This window comes from Dermacentor andersoni, chromosome 10 (genome assembly GCF_023375885.2).
Source record: "Dermacentor andersoni chromosome 10, qqDerAnde1_hic_scaffold, whole genome shotgun sequence".
In the NCBI taxonomy this organism is placed as follows: Eukaryota; Metazoa; Arthropoda; class Arachnida; order Ixodida; family Ixodidae; genus Dermacentor; species Dermacentor andersoni.
Window position 1 is genome coordinate 7,952,804 of NC_092823.1, and position 17,820 is coordinate 7,970,623.

The 17,820-nt window shown below is 44.9% G+C and overlaps 1 protein-coding gene across 1 annotated transcript in view; it reads right to left on the reverse strand.

Annotated features, from left to right (window-relative positions):
• The window catches only part of LOC126519731 (uncharacterized), an 88,660-nt gene that overhangs the window by 30,505 nt on the left and 40,335 nt on the right, over positions 1-17,820 (reverse strand). Inside the window, exon 2 of the mRNA XM_055065377.2 lies at positions 9,800-10,561. Coding sequence (XP_054921352.1) covers positions 9,800-10,561 — 762 coding nt within the window. The remainder of the gene's footprint in view (positions 1-9,799; positions 10,562-17,820) is intronic.

Here is a 17,820-nt window from a genome sequence, read left to right on the forward strand (position 1 = left end):
TGCTTCTCTACGAAAAAAGCAGAAAAATTGCAATCAAGAGGTTAGGCAAAAAGGTACACTCTCTCCAACACTTTCACTGCGTCCATAGAAGTGCTAAAAGAAATGGACTGGGAAAAAACAGGAATAAAGATCAACGGAGAATGTGTTAGCAAATTAGGGTATGCAGATGATATTGTGTGCCGTAGCAATGAAGCCGACGAATTGCAAAACATTATTGAAGTCCTAAACTAAGCAAGTATTAAAACAGAGTTGAAAATAAACAAGCCACAGACAAAGATAATATTCAATAGCAAGGCAAAAGAACAATTCATGATTAGCAATCAACACCTAGAAGCCATGCAAGAGAATGCATATTTAAGGCCAGCTACTAACAGCGGAGCCTTCTCATGAAAAGGAAACCCACCAAAGATTAAGGATGGGATGGAGTGCGTATGGCAGGTATTCCCAAATCATGGCAGACAATTTACTACTGCCGCTAGCGCGAGAAGTGTACAATCATTACATTTTACATATGGGGTACAAACTTTGACACAAAGAAATAAAGCCGTGAAGAAGTTAAGGATTGCACAGAGTGCGATGGAATGAAAAATGATAGGTGTAACGTTAGGAGGCAGGAAGGGAGCAGAATGGATCAGAGAACTAATGGGGGTGGCCAATGTTCTGGTTTCCATTAAGGAAAAAAAGATGGTCTTCACCGGGTCACATTATGTGTAGGACAGACGATTGACAGTGAGAGCGATAAAATGGATATCAAGGGATGGGAAACACAGCTGAGGGCGACAGGGTCAGGTGTAGTGATGAAATTGAGGAGTTCGCACGCTTAAAATTGAATCAGTTTGTGCAGGACAGGTTAAACTGGAGATCATTGGGAGAAGTCTTCGTCCTGCAGTGGACAAAATGAGCTGATGATGATGATATTTATTTCTGAAGATCACCAACGGAATGCCATATCGGGTGGGACCTCATTTTGACTGCCTTGACGAAAAGTTTACAAAGCATGATGATAGTTGAGACATGGTAAGAAGGGCAATGCATTTGTAAGAGATATGACAGCCAGCTCAGTTAATGCCAAAATGAGCAAACATGAGGGGGCAATTTCGACGACTGTTTTCAGGCGTGTTCTCCATTAGATGTAAATATTCAGTGCCTGTACTCACCAAAAGTGTGCATTCACATAAATGTGAGGCTGTGTTCCTCTGCCTGGAATATTGCTCTAGTCACAACCACAACTGGTTAGCATGTGAGAACACTGCAGAATGATGGAAACTTACTAATTTGTATGTCCTTAAAAGCTGAAATGCGTAAACGCACGACACACAATGAGCACGAAGCATGCTGCCTTGCTGCAAGTAGTGATTTCAAAGTGTACGTCAAACACATTGTCGTGAAAGAAAAATAAACATTTAGTAGCTCACAAGGAGCAAACTGTGCTTCAATTCTCGGCAGCACACAGCATGCTGTGCAGCAGCGGTGAGGGAGTTGAACCTCACCCCCCCCCAAAAAAAAATGTTTATGGTTTGTATGCGTATATAAACATGCACATATACAAACATATGCAGACATTAACACGCATACAGGGGGTTCTATACCCACGAATAGAAGTGTTCTGTGATGCAGAACACTTCTTCTTTTATAACTTTTATCGCAATCATTCAAGTACGGTGCTCTTGCACCAATTGCTTATTTAGGAAAGTCATTAAGCACAGAACTGCAGTATTCTTTGCACCCCCCCCCCCCTGTGTTGTTAACAGCAGATGCAGCCACTTAGGGAAAAAATACTTGCCAAGCAAGCAGTCGCCATCCTCAATAAGGAGCCCCCGCTCGATATGCTGCCTTAACGCCGATTTCCCCCAAACATGGGCATCATATAAAATGAGCAGGTCAGCATCGCGCACCTGCAAGAAAGTTTCGAATATGCGCCGGGGTAAATGAAAATGGCAGCCGTCGTTTGAGATGGCTGCTGTGTCATCGGTTGGCTGCGCATCCTGCATAGCACCCCTGGTAATCCGTAAACGGGAAGAAGCCTGCACATAGCTGCGCATGTGCACGTACGTACGTACGCTTTGTGTGCGGTTAATGCAAGACAGCGTATGCAAACAGTGCTGAAATATCTTTCGAAAGGCGAGGAAAGCCAATGACGTCGCACGCCACCGAAATCCATTGCCGAAGCTCATGACGTAGCATTATTTACAGACAGGACCTACGCTGATGACTACATTGATAGGCGCTGTGCTTTCTTATTCGTCGCTCGCAAAATCTTCAAAATAAGATTAAAATGCGTTTTAAGCTTCTTGTGCTATTCATACGTTACACGCGACACTAATGAGCTCGCAGCAATGGAATGTACTAGTTATTTAGAGTAAGAATGTTCCTGTGAGTACCTGTTTAGCAGTGACATCCACAGACAAACATGCACTAAGAAATCACCCTCTCCACAGGATGCAGTGAATGCCATAGCAGAGCTAACTCACTCACAGGAAGCAACAGGCCCTCCAGAAGATATAATTACAGCAGGTACGATTCAATAGACAGTGAAGTCAGATATGATCCTTGGCAGTACAGCTGGTGCAGCTCTCTAGCTATTATTATTTCAGTATGCCTTGAGCGAAATACCTGGTTAAATGACTGCGCATCAAATAATAAACGTGCGGCCGAACCTACCTGCCAACGCTACAAGGTGAAATTGTTTGTGCGTCGTGCAACATATAAATCAATCGCGGCAAACATGCAAAAACATTTTTCTGCAAGTTGTTTAAGGGAACTTAGTTCATTTGTGGGACAGACGAGTTTTCTTAATGAGAAAGGCAGTAAGTTGCTAGATTACTATTTAAGAAGAAGCGCCTACTGCAGTTAGTGGACTCCCGGCTTCCAACTCGGGGACTAAATATATATAATTATATATAGAACGAGAAAAGAGTGTCAGAGACAAGTGCAGGTCTTCACCGTTAAGTTCAGAGGAGCGTTTATGTTGTTTGAAATATTGTATTTTCTCGTTGCAGTGACGGTGAAGAACGCGGCAGTAAAACTGTCAATCACGAAACTAACTCTTTATTGGGCAAACCCTTGTCCACAAGAACAGGCTTGACCGACACCACTTACATAACATAAGGCCTGTTCACTCCGATCCATGACGTCAGGCTACCTGGCCCGACTGCAATAGAATATAACGGGGGTGCTCCCAAGTAAGCGTGGTGACTTTGACGTCACCGGTTTTGTCACGCCATCCTTGGCAATGGAAATTTCGGGCCAGGTAGCATGGAGTCGGGGATCGGAGTGGACAGGCCTTGTGCTATCTAGGTGGTGTTGGTTTCACTCGAAGCACAATGATAGCCGCAAGCACAGTCGGTGATCGTCGAAATCTGATCAGCGGTTCAAGCGCGTCGACTTTTATACATCACTCGTCGAAGGTTCTCGCGTAATCGCCGGTGCCCGCGTGTCTTCCAGAACGTACTGCACAATTCGCGTCGCGCATACAATGAGATTACGCAAGGTTCGGCGACAACATACACAACAAATAGAATCAACCATAACATTCGAGAAAGTTGCAACCATGCAGGCGCGTCTTGCACTTAGCGATAACCTTAAGTTAACGGATGAAATGCAGTCCCCGAAAATGGGATAAATAAGTACATGTGCCAGTATCACACGAAACCTTGTCCTACTCTACTGCGATACCCCGGGTGCAGCCTAATGTGAGAAGAGAAAGGTCACGTGGTCAATTGCCAGATTACTTTTCCGCCATGTGTTGTTTCATGCCAGGTAAACGCGAATATACTAAGAACGTGTTCCCAAAATGTACAAGCGAGGGAACACCCAAGGAATCGGACGCAGCGCTCCTTGTGAAATCAAACATTTTGTAGGAATGATCGTAACTAATTGCAAGATTTCAGCGCCTGATCAAGGACACTAGCCGCTCGGCCAGTCTGATTAATGAGAAAATAGTAGACGAAGAGGAAATTTTCGCCTGCACTGATGTGATAGTCCAAAGTTATAACGAACATGTCTATAGCTTGCAAAATGAACTGAGGCAAAAACACATTTGAAAGATCAAAACACATCGCGAAGTGCCTTGTCATGTTAGGAGCTGAATTTCATTTTCCGTTATCCAGGTCTTATGAACATTCTTGGAATTTCCTTATCTCCACCGACCATGCTAATTTTAGTCGGTCTCAAGACCTGACAGTCATATGCTTCGATTAAGTTTCGTCGAAATTCCCTGGACATTTGTGCATCGACGCCTTTAGAGGAGCCGCAGGAATGCCTTTTTAACTTCGATATAAAAGTGTCATGAGAAAGAAAGCACATGGGCTCTGGCGCGGAAAAAAAATTCACATATATAAGAGCTCGAAGGGAAGTTTGATTGGGGCATAATCAAACTGTCGACGCAACCTCACCGCCCCCCCCCCCCTTCCCACTTCATGTGTTACATACATTACTAGAAAAGCAATAATGTCTCTCGCGCATGCATTGTAGAATCTATAAGAGGCAAACCGACATTTTCACAATTACAATGCCCCAAATAGGCGAATTGACGAGACGGAGGATGCGAATAGTTTTCGGGGATATATATTTATGTAAAGAGTTTTGGCAGCTAATGTTCAATATGAGCTACAACACCGGTGCCAATGGTTGAAAAGGCAACATGACTGTACTGGGGGCAACGACATTCAAATTAAGTCGCTGTTTCACCGTTATTTTTACCAAATTATTAGACAGCTATACGAAGTGAGGTTGGTCATTTTATCAGCTGCATGAACGGCTGTAAACATTCGTTTACTAGCTCACTTAACAAGCACGTTGCTGAATGCTGCTGATTGTTGCAGTAGTTTTGCGACTGCGGTCACAGGACTTGAAAATCGGGGAGCGAGCGACTGGCCTAGAATTGTCGCTTTTCGAGAAAAGCGACCATTTACGGCTATTTGCGACCAAGTTGGCAGCGTGACCGCTGTGAGTCGCCGGTGTGAGTGAGCCTGAATTGCCCCTTAGGCCTGTGATGAAATGGCCGCACAGCGCACTGAAGATCTGCCTCGAAGTCACAGAAGATGGACGATTCCTGTGACGCCTACTGAACCATGAACTGCAGGGCAGCATGAAGGGGGCGGGTTGTGCAGCTTGCAGAGAAAACAGAACCACCGGAGTAGACGTGAAGACATCCACTGTGTTTCTCATGCAGCAATGTGTGGTCTGTTGCAGCGCTGGAGATGACAACTGAGCTTTCTTTTAATACGTGAGCTTTAGGAGTGTCAAAGTAGGAAAAAAGTTCATGTGTGTGTAGTGTACGTGGGAAGCCGGTCACGTGGTACAGGTAGAGGGAATGGGAGAGCTTAGAATAGCGTGTACGCATGTGTACGTACACACACACACACACACACACGCACGCACGCACGCACGCACACACACACAAACACACACACACATACGCATATATATATATATATATATATATATATATATATATATATATATATATATATATATATATATATATATATATATATATATATATATATACGCAGGAAAGAGACGACGAACTTTTTGGAAGACTTCTTTTACTTAACGTTTTCGGCTGGTGGACCAGCCTTCGTCAGAGTCAGTCCCTGTACTCTGACGAAGGCTGCTCCCTGTGACACTCCTAAAGCTCACGTATTAAAAGAAAGCTCAGTTGTCATCTCCAGCGCTGCAACAGACCACACATTGCTGCATGAGAAACACAGTGGATGTCTTCACGTCTACTCCGGTGGTTCTGTTTTCTCTGCAAGCCGCACACTTTGAACAAAACCCATATATATATATATATATATATATGTGTGTGTGTGTGTGTGTGTGTGTGTGTGTGTGTGTGTGTGTGTGTGTGTGTGTGTGTGTGTGTGTGTGTGTGTGTGTGTGTGTGTGTGTGTGTGTGTGTGTGAAACAAAATGCAGTAGTTCCTCGGATCCGGTGTTCAGTAAATTACACGAAGTGTAGGCGCACGCATAGGTGGAAAAACATTTAACTTCGACGTCTCCGCCGGCGTCCGGCCTTCATCACGGCTCTTGACGAAGGCCAGACCTGAGCCGAAACGTCGAAATTAAATGTTTGTGCTTTTATATGTGTATATATTGCCATATCCAATATGTGGCATGTAGAGATGCATGAAGATCTCGCGCATTGCAGAAGAAAGACAAGGTCCATGCATAATCATTACTCAGTGTACCTAATGAAAGTTACCTGGCTGGTTTCCTGGTTTCCCAGTTCTATATATATATATATATATATATATATATATATATATATATAATGATTATTACGATATTATCGGTAGATACCCGAGAGTCGAGCCGCTGCGAGAACGACGACGAAGTGGGTCGGTGCCCTTGGCGCGAGAAAATGTCGGCCTGGTGCTCTGGCTCCAGTCCAGTGTAAATAGCTTGTAAATAGCCTCTTCCGTCTTGTTCAGATGGCGGTAGTCTACACAGAAGCGCCACGTGCCATCCTTCTTCTTAACCAACACTACAGGTGATACCCAGGGACTCGAAGAAGGCTCAATGATGTTTTGTCTAGCATTTTGTTGACCTCGCTTTGAATTACTCGGCGTTCCGACGCAGAAACTTGATACGGTCGTTGGTGAATAGGCGTAGCATCGCCAGTAAGAATCCGATGCTTGACCGCGAGCGTCTGGCCTAGAGGGCGATCGTCGAAGTCGAAAATATCTCTGTAGGACGATAATACTTGGTAAAGGTCTTCAGCCTGCGCAGAAGACAGGTCCGTCGCAACCATTTTCTGTATCTTGGGATCGGCGGCCAAAGCTGGCACGATGGGCTTGCTAAGCTCACAAGAAGCATCGGTTGATAACGCTGCCACGTGTTGGTCGCCGAGACAATCAACGTTGGCAAGGCAAATACCTTGTGGTAGAATTTGCCAGAAATTCAAGCGTTCCTAATCGCATCGGACGAAGGAGCGCAGTTTTCAGCTGCTAAATATGGGTGGATGCGACATTTGTTGTTATTGCAGAAAGTGCACCAGCGTTAAGACGCGAAAAACTTTGCCGATGAGCTGAATCAAAACACATCGAGCTGCATTTTATGGCACCATATTGCACAAAAGCAAACAGTTTTGCAGCAAGAATGGTTTCTTCAAGCTTGACGCTGCTATTTCTCTACCGCACAGCAAAGGAGGGTGGAAGTGTGCTTTGGAAGCAGCTGTTCATCACCATAATGGACCGCGCACTGCATCTTCAAGGTATAACTCTTTCTTCGTCCCTTCAAGAAATGCTGTTGTTTACCTGCGGACAAACAACTCAATTCGGATGAATAGATGATAACTTATTTGTGATAGCCCAGGTTATAAAAATCGCGATGGCTGTAGCTACACCGTGACGAAAAGCTTTCTGGAATATTAGTGGTGCCTTTGACAATGTAAACAGAAATTTCGTGGAATGCTTTTAAAGAAAAGGGTGCGAGTGAAGGTTATAGAGAACCACCAAAGGAAGTGTACAGGGACTATTAATAAAGTTCAGTGTTACGGGCAAGGTTCAAGTACTTTGGAACAGTAGCGCTCACCGAGTTTCTTCTTCGCGGCTTCAGAGCGAACAGCTAGGGCACCGAAAACCTGCCGAAGCTGTTGCGTGAACGTCGCCCAGTCTGGGAGATCTGGCTCATGGTTCCAAAACCAGGTTTTCGCGATATCGGACAGGGAGAACGTCGACGTTCGGTAATTTCTATGAACTGTCCCACTTGTTGAAGTCGCTTACGAGGTCGTAGTTTTGGAGCCAGTCCTCTACGTCTTCCCCGCGTAGACCAGCGAAGACTTGGGGGTCGCACTGGCAGCTTCTGATGGTCACGACGGAAGCGAAGGTGGCAGTGGAGCAGCGGGCTGGGACGTGCCTGGATTCGCTTAAGCGAGCATGGCCGGTGGTGTTAAGCGGCGACCCGAGCGGAGCTCCAGTGAGAACGTGCGAGAGGTCTTGGCGAAAGAAAATCGCCGTCCACCACTTGTAAGGAACCGCTTTATTCCAGCCAAGCTCGTGCTACTACCACGAAAATCAAGCTGTGCTGTTGGTGACGATTTATACAGATGATGAAGATGTACAATGGATGATAATATGTGGAGATGATGAAGTCCAAAGTCAGGCATGTGTGGCGCTCAGAATTTTAACAACAGTCTGGGACAGGGCTGTTCATTGCCCGACCTCTACTCATCATGTAATAGCAGGTATGGACAATAAGTTAGTAGAAAAATTGGTATTAAGCACCATTGGTAGACAAAGTCTGCTAGGCTTAGTGTACGCAGGCGACACTGACACTGAAAGCCATATAGATATTGATAAATTAGCTAATATACGTGACCTGCACGAGTGAAGTGCTAGGATGGAAATTAATGCAGAAAAATTAGGTGTCATCGTTTCCAATATCAAACATTTGGAGGAAGCTTAAGTTTCGCCTTTGAGAGTGGAACGCGACAGCATTCAAAGATCTCTGACTGCTTCTCACGCAACTGCCGTTTATGCAACTAATCTTTACGGCGAAACGCTGGCCACGAACGCTATGCACGAAGGCGAGCTTTGTGGTAGAAACGCGGCCTGTTGCGTGGGCCGGTCACAGAGATTGTGTGCAGCCGCTCGAAAACATTTGCATCATTTTCAGGTATCTGTTCCCGTTTGACACATTTAATATTTCAGCCTGAGAATATTTACCATAAAAGGCATGCGCTGTCATCGTTTTGTCTTACAACATTTGTTTGTGGGCTGTCATTATCGAAATTTCAAGGAATCACTTTGTCAAGGATGGAAGAGAACGCATGAGCAACCTTAGTGATAAAATGGGGTGGCGATTTAACCCACATATACTGCATGTCATATAGCATGGCGTGGCGTGTAGCATACATTAACTAAACTTATACCGCAATCTTCGCTCACAGGACGCGCGGCGCCGGACGCCGACAGCGGATTTTTGGTGTCAGGGGACCCTTGACGCCATCGCAGTAATATCAGGCGCCCTAATATAGACTATCGTCAATTAGCGGCAGTAGATAAATATTAATAACTGGGAGTGTGGATAAATGAGGGAACCATGTATACGGTAACCCCCGCTGATGTACCTAAGGCAATAGGTAGAATTAGATAAGCAGCTATATAGAACTGCCGATTATTATTGGGGTAAACAAGTACAAAGTTTCTAAGAAAGACTGTCGAAAAGCGTAACAGGATTCGAGTTTAGGATCTAAAATGCGCTGCTCTTTTCAAGTTAGGCTGAGAAATAGAATGAAATCTGGAATTAAAATTACGAAAGAACAGTGACTATATTAGCATAAAGAGGCCATGGAAAAATGCAATGAAGCATTAAAAATTAAAAATAGGCTGCTGTCTGAACGTGACGTTGCGCGAACACGTATTATCAATTAACAACTTTGAATATTCAGACTTGCCCACCCGTTGCCGCGTTTGTACACGCACACCAAAGGAAAAGGGGGAAGATGTGAGTGTACCATGTTAATTTTTAGCAAGTATTTTTGCATTTAGGGCATTTTTGCCAACTGCGACAAAAAGCGAGGGATGAGAGGGAGAGAGAACATTCACGAGCTCCAAAACTAGTAAAAAAATAAAGAATACAGAAGAACATTTTCGGTGTCATAGCGCTTAGGCCGACAAAAATAACTTGCAATCAGTTCTGGCCAACTACAAGCTACAGAAACCGGCTTTCGAGGGCACCCAGATTATTCAAGAAGGTGCCGGCACTTCAAGCATAGCTACTCTTTAATGCAACATCAAAGCCACATAGCGAGCATCCGCAGTTTCTATTTGCCAGAAATATAATTTACCTACCTGCTCTGTCCACTGTGATGTCGATGGTCTGCATGTAACCATCTTCCCACCAGAAGAACTTCGCGATGTAAATCGTCTGCAACAGAGCCGTAGATGCCACGCACCAGTTCCAGCCGCTCGCCTCGACTTGAGCCTTCCAGCCGACCAAGACCAGCAGCTGCCACATCATCATCCCGAAGCGGCAGTTCGTCCATTGTTTGATGTCCAGTCGTTCCCCGATGCGAGGATAGAGCTCCATGCCCCAGTAGAAGTCGAATACCAGGCTTCCTGTTGTGCCGTGTTCTCCTGGCGAGGGACTCACTCTCCCCTTCGCGTACAGAAGCAGCGGAATTGCGAAGGCGAACAGTGCGAGCGCAACGGCCAATCCAGGTGTGCACCTGTATGCTACCTGGCAAGGAGCGTCAACAACTATCAAAACGCAAGCGGCTATAGTCATGCTGATGACGTAATAGGTGAAGCCGCTCTTCCGGTACACAGGCCTGTGCCCCGACGACGTTGGTGGGCCGTGATAAGTACTACCAGGGATCAGTACTAGAGAGAGACCGCTGTAAACAGTAAACGCGACAATAAACGCCCATGTTTCCAGCGTTGCAAAGCCTTGGCTTGCCCAGGATTCGTGCCAGAACTTGGAGAAGCCGAACTCGAAGGCCTTTGTCGTGGACGAGCTGTGAGAAACTACGAAGCACACGGTGCACACGACGACGTTTGGCATGAGCAGCATGATCACCAAAGGAAGAAGCGCGTGCGTGAGAACAGGAGGGCCTGCGTCAAGAAAAGAAAGTTGCTTCATTTTCGTGAGAGTGCACACGGAAACTGTGAGCCAAATGCTCAATAGCGTGGCACCTGCTTCTGATGCAAGACAACATGCACGCCCTATGAAGCAGACAAGTCACACAAACGCGCGCAAAAATGAGCACAAGTGTCGCGACACAGCACATATGCAATCTTGCCTTCCCGCCTCCTCAGAAAAGAAAGAAAAAGAAGAAATTAGTTTCCATGGAGATAAAGAAAGTACCATCAATACCACGGATTATGAAGAAGGACTGAAGTGGAAGTAAATGAAATAAATGTCTAAAGTACGGCACGTTTTTAGCACAGCTTCGTTCAAACCAACCGAATGTCGCTCGCGATGCGCCTGATTTTTGAATCGTTGCTCGCCTCTTTTCAACGATGATGTCATGGCAATTTATTATTGGAGGTCCGAAGTTGTAACTATTCCTAATGCTTCGTCATTGAATAATGAAGCAAAATGCCCTTTCTCGTAGCACTCTCTTCGGAAAGAATACGTCTACTGATGGGTAGTGTGGATAATGCATGTCGCTCAAAATTACTATAGCAAAAATTGACAGTCACATAAGTATCCTTACGTTATTTGAATGCGAAAGTATTGTGACTTCTCTAAGTTATCACCATTAAAGACTTAATGTTTGTGTTCCTTTCTTCACTTTTCTTTCTCTGCGTTCAATAATAGCGGGACCGCTACCACTGAGAACTCATCGAAAAATAGCTGCGGTTTCATATTGTGATTTCTTCAGAATATGGTTCAAGTCGTGACACGTGAGGTGACTTCACTCATGAGCGTATCGCAACCAATTTTACTTTCGAACATAACGCGACCATGATACGTCATGTCACACATTGTTACGTGTTCTTAACAACTCTACCGCAATGCACCTTAATCCTCTTAGCTCCAATTTGTACCAACCTTAATCCACGTTAATCCACCTCAAACCACTTTACTCCACTTATTTTAACGTTCATTCACTTTACTTCACCTTAATTCCCTTTACCACACCTTACGTCACTTTAACGTCGCAGCCATGTGGCTGCGACGTGACGTGTGCAATGACGCACGCACTAGGCACACGTTACCCGCAGCCGTGGAGCCGCCGTGCTCGCCTCGCACTTTGTAGGCGCGGGCTCGATTCCCACCCAGACCAAAATTTGTAACTTCTTTTAAAAAGGGTAATACACTTTTTTTACCAGATCCTCCATGAGAAATTTGACGTCAGTACGATCCAGCTTTGACGTGTTTATACTCTTTGCGCCGTCGGCCATTTTATTGCGATAGCAACTATATGGACACTACAGGCGGATTTCTGTCGTCGCCGTGAGGGTCCGCATGACGTCCCAGGGCGATTAAATCGTCGCCGCGTCCTAGGGTTGAATCTCCGCATGGCTGCCATTGGCTGTTTTTAAGCAGACGCTCTTTCGACGCTAGTGCCAAGGTCCCGCTCAGTTACGGCCCTAGCAGGAGGGCGATACTGTGGCAAATTGACGGTGCACATGATCGTTTACGTTATCACGGCAACAGGAACAGCAGCCGCGTGGCGCCTCCGAAGTCCTCGCCCTAGCGCTCTTTGTTTTTTCTTTTTGTTTTTATTATGCCCTCTCCACCCTTCCCCATGCCCCGCCAACCTTCACTTTTCCTTTCTTTGTACCTGTGAGCGGTGCGTATTTATTTTTATCATTGTTTGTGAAGTGGTGCGTGGTATGCCGTGGGTTCGTTATGCGTTAGCACGCACGCAGTCTTGTCCATACTTTGAGCATGCCAGCATATGCTAGAACATATATAAATTCCACTTCCAACACATCTCTGGCCTCGTTTTATCGACTTACGTTTCCGAAAACAAATATTTTCACATAACTCAACTGGTATGATACATGCTGAGAAAATTAGGAAAAGTTAAAAATGCATGAAATGTATATGACTACTCAACAACACAAAGTTCACTGTCAGTCAAATAGCAAAAAAATAAATAAACTCAAGGAAACACGTAGGCCATTTCGCGTACACACATAAATGATTTGTATATAATGCCCTACAGAACAAAGTGCCGAAGAGCTTCTGATATTCGCACTGAGAGCTTTTGTTATAATTACTAAGATATTACACAAAACTGGACGACGTGTACGACACAGTCATGACAACTCATGAAAGGGAAAATTCACTGGTAATGACAAAAACAATGACACGTAAAAGAACTATGAAATAGAATAAAATAGTAACATTGTTTTATTCACAGCCATACAAAAAAACACAAGAACTTACTTATAAACCTGCACAAAAGTATATGAAATGCGTGACATGTTCATTACTACTGAACAAAATGAAAGACATGGCTGAACAAAAATAACATTGTACTAAAAACATAAATATATATTATCACATTATTTTGTACATATCATGCGAGTGCTACTGCCATGTAAGGAACCCTGGGCCTCCGTCAAGCTGCTGCGACAGTTTTTTGCCCAGGTGTCCATCCAATTCCTATTGTTTCTGGTAAATAAAATTGTTTGATTGATTGATTGATTTTCCACATGGTCACAACTTTAGTAACGGTGGCAAGGGGGAGCAGAAGATAGTCAGCTTTTCTAGCAGCGCACAGAAAACATTCGTAGAAAGGCCTATTCTTCTATCAAAGACCAGGTGAAATGAGCCAACAACATGACTTTCCCCTCGAATGCAAGGCTTAGCAGTAAAATTACGCCACTTAAGGCACTAAGTCGTACCTATTGGGCACTCCTTCGTGTAATAAACACTAACTGCAAAAATCTGCATATCCAGAAAGAAAGTGTATCATGCCTACACATGAAGGTTCATGCGGTTTCCCATCCGTAATTACTGAGATCACACATAAACACGAAAAGTAATTTTCCAGCTGTCAGTGCGTTTGTAGACGGTGACGTACAGCCCAAGCAGTGAGGGTGGAATGGAAAGCTGGGTGGGCGAGTTACTGAAGTTGCAGAATGAGACTTGGCACAGAAAAACACGTGATTGACCAGGTGACAATCAGGAGGAACATCTATTTTTCAACGTTCTCTGCAGGTAAGAGGGACGTGTAGCACAATCAAGACGCAACGACGTCCGGAGAATCATGTATCACACAAATGACCAGGGGCGTGGCCAGGGAGGGGGGGGGGGGGCTTATGGGGCTTCAATCCCCCCACTCCCGAAAGTTTTTCGTGCTATCCATGCACCGCCGACCAAAGCAACCCCCGGCGCCGGAAATCATTCGGAATTTTATCTAGAACGTTTTTTTCACGCTCGAAAAGCCATTTCACCGCGAAAATTGCGAACTTGGGCTTGATTTCGCGGCAACGCCCATGCACCGGGAGTCACATAACGCAAGCACACCCATCCGTGCACAAAGTTTCAAGGACGTGTTGATGGCGAACGGGCTCGCCGCGGTATCTCGCTGAGGCCGCGGAATCTACACTATATCATGGAATCTACGGAGCGCGTGGATGTCAATTCCGAAACTTTATGGGTATAAAGTTCTCAAACTTTTCACGTGAAAGGCGCATTGACATTTCCTAACGTGTGCTTTAGATTTTCAATTGCGGAACTTTGTAAGTTGAATGTTCCCATAAATATTTGACGCCAAAGGTTCCTTAAGTTTTCCAAAGTCGTACATCGGGCCAGAAAACGAGACAAGCCAAACCAACACACTATCAGACAAGTTGACAAAGCCCGCAGTGAGGCCCGATGAGACGAAGCGTTGTGGTGGTTCACCAGTGCCGTCATGTCACATAAAAAAATATCAACATTTTTTTTCACCTGTGCCAAAGCATCCAGTGAAGACACTAAAGCCAGCCAAGGTAACTACGTTCTTATTTATTTTTTCTACTATGACTTTTAATCGCGAGGACACATTGAGCCTCTTCAGTTTTTTTGTGCTCGCTCCCCTACCCGCGGCCTGCCAGAGTCAGCCCGAGTGCATACGTTTTTCTCGTGATGCCCCGACCACCGCGCGGCGCACGTTGGTGCGCCTTCGGTTTGCTCTGGCCGAGTGGATTTTCACCTGACAAAGTTTTGGACGCTTTCTGGCTAGCAGTGGAGAAAAAGAAACAATGGTCGCTCGCCGCCATCACTGTGGGGACTCGACTGATTGCACCGCGTTCGCTTGAGCGCAACCTCTCCAGAAGTCTTGTCTCGCGGGTGTAGGATACCGAGCAGTATGCGCATGGTTTTTGGTGGACCAAGCGTCTCGTGTTTTCTTCGATATTCCTTTAATAGCCACTTTAGTTGCCCAAAGTATGCATTCGATTGTGACCAACATAGTTTCCTCTGCGTTTTTTTTTCATTACGGTGCCGCCGCCCCACAATAGGAAAAAAAAAAAAAAGAACGCTCTTGCGGCGCAGTGAATTGTCGGATAGTGAATGTTCTATTTCGTTACTTCTTTTCCCGAAAGTAATGGGCCATGGGACGCTTCAGCTGCCGTATACTCTTATTATATTATTGCGATAGCACTTATATGGACACTTTAGGCGCATTCCTGCCATCGCCGTCGCCCTCATGTTACGCATAAAGTCCAAGGGCGATAACATCGTAACCGCGCGCGGCATGCTGTATGTGCGAGTGAAAGCGTTTGGGGTGTGGGAAGGAATGGGTGAGCCGACGATGGTGGCTCAGTCTTGTGTGCGCAAGGGAGAAAAGTGAGGTTCAAGTGCGCTATCTTCCGTCACGCGCGATACATAGGGGGGGGGGGGGGGGGGATGGATGGAATGGAGGTGGGATCTAGAATTATGTGAATCTGCGATTGCGCAACATGTTTATTTGCCTTGTTTGACCCATTATATACCGTGACTTTTTCTTAGATACGTAGATTTATTGGAGACTTATACGTATGTTTAGATATCTTGTTGCGAGGTTTTGTGCATACGTGTGTGTGTGTGTGAAAACATTTATTGGAATGAGGTCCGGAGGCTCGACTTCTTATGTCAAGGCGGGCCGCTCCCACGTTGCGTGCAGTGAACTTTTTTTCCAGCTGCACTTCCTTGCCCTTTATCAAGCTGTATTTTCGCATTTGTATATTCCATTGTATCTTCGCATTTCCAATGTACGAGGGCGAGTCAAATGAAAGTGAGCCTACCCACCTTGCATAATTATGCTTCTGTTCATTATCTGCAAAGCCTGCGCGTAGCACACAGGCATCTCTCATTTACAAAAGTGACACGCAGGTGTGAGGATAAATGTTCTTCAGTGAGCTCATACACTGGAGTGAACATAGTTGCGTGACGTAATGGACGCTCCAGAAGTTGAGCAGCGTGGTGCCGTGAGGTTCTTGGCTGGTGAAGGTGTTTCCCGAAAATAAATTAGTCACCGTATGGCTGCCGTGTACATTGAACATTGCATTTCATTGGTCACTGTGAAGCGTTAGAACAAACGGTTCAAAGAAGGACGTGAAAGTTTCAAAGACAATCCCAGACCGGACCAAAGTCATCGTGCAATCACCCCTAAAAAAATTGCAAAGGTTGATGAGCTGATGACACATAAACGGAAGATAAGCATCGATGAACAGGCAGATCGTGTGAACATCAGTCACGGCTCGGTTCACCGTCACCGTTCACGCCATAATTCATGAACATCTCGGTTATCGGCCCTTGTGTGCGCATTGGATGCCCAAGATTTTGAACCACCGCCAGAATACGGAGAAGTTCGGCGCTGCCTTTACTCATCTGATCCGGTATCACAATAAGGGTGACGATTTATTGTCTGCAATTGTGATCGGAGACGAACCATCATACAACTACTACGAGCCTGAAACGCGACAGCTAAGCTTACAATGGAAACATTCGAATTCACCACCCCCAAAGAAAGCAAAGGTCATCATTTCCACCGGTAAGGTGTTGTTGACTTTTATTTTTCGATCGTCAGGGGCCATTACTGATAGAATTTGCTAAATCTTGAGAGACTATCAATTTTTTCCGATGTTGCGAAACGCCGGATCGGCTGCGTGTCGCAATCAACAAACTTCGTGAAAAATTGGCGAATGGGGTGATCTTGTTACACGACAATGCCCGTCCCCACGTCGCTGATGTGATTAATACAAAACTGGCAAAGTTCAACGGGAAACGCTGTAACATCCGCCATACAGCTCAGACCTGTCGCCTTACGACTTCCACATTTTGGGGCAACCGAAAAAACAGCTCAAGGGAACCAGATCCGTCTCGGACGATGACGTGAAAGTCAGTTGCAGCTGTTTTGAAAGCAACAATCTAAGGAGCTTTATGTCTAAATGCTCATGGAGGCTGCTTTTAAATAAAGTACCCCGTTTGTCATATATTCACATTGGCTCACTTTCATTTGACTCGCCCTCGTATATTGTGCAGAACTGCTTTTTATACGTGCTCCCTTTTGTGACTCCCTGTATTGTGTTGAGATTCTTCGCTGGCCGTCGCATATGTACAAGAATGTAAACTAGGATCTTGAATGACAAAGTTTCATTAACATATTTGTCCTCAACTTGTTCAATTCATGGCCTTTACATTTTTCATATCAGCTCCATGCACTCCTTTGCTGGTTTCGAACTGATGCAGTTCTAAAGTTCGTGTGATATTTTCTTTACTTAATAAATAGACAAAAACATGGAAGCATTGACATCAGTTATGTTGGGCCAATTTTTGGCACATACGAGTATAATATTTTATGAAAAAATACATATTTTGCTTGTATTGACAGTGCGTAGGGTTCAAGAATTCGTTTGCAGCATCTTCGGCACTGGCAATGAAGTAATTATTCATGTATTTGATTCCTAGGCAAATTGTTTAAGAGGAAGCTTTAGCTCGGGCCCAACTCCAACGTGCCCTATTCAGATACATGTAAAACGTAGAAACGCTTTTTTGAGATAACTCTTGAATCACTTTTAATCAAATTTGTTACATTTGAGAGAGTAAGTTAAATTGTAGTGTTTGTTGGAAGCGGAATTTCGATTTAGGGCCCGAACTTTGTTTGAGATATTTTGAAATATTCGAAACTTCGGAAAAAAAATAGAAGCACGAAGTTTAAAAATTAATAGCTCTGCATCAAGAACAGATATCGCGGTTCTGTAAACGGCACCCATTACACTATTCAGAGCGGACAAATTCGACATGTCTATTTGTATCTTACGTGAATTGGTTACGTTATGTACAAGGGTTCTGCAACAGCCGTATTTCCATAATGCTTAATTTTTTTAGACCCCTCTGTAACATCAATTTTGTCCGCTGTAGATGAACTATTTATGTGCGGTTCACA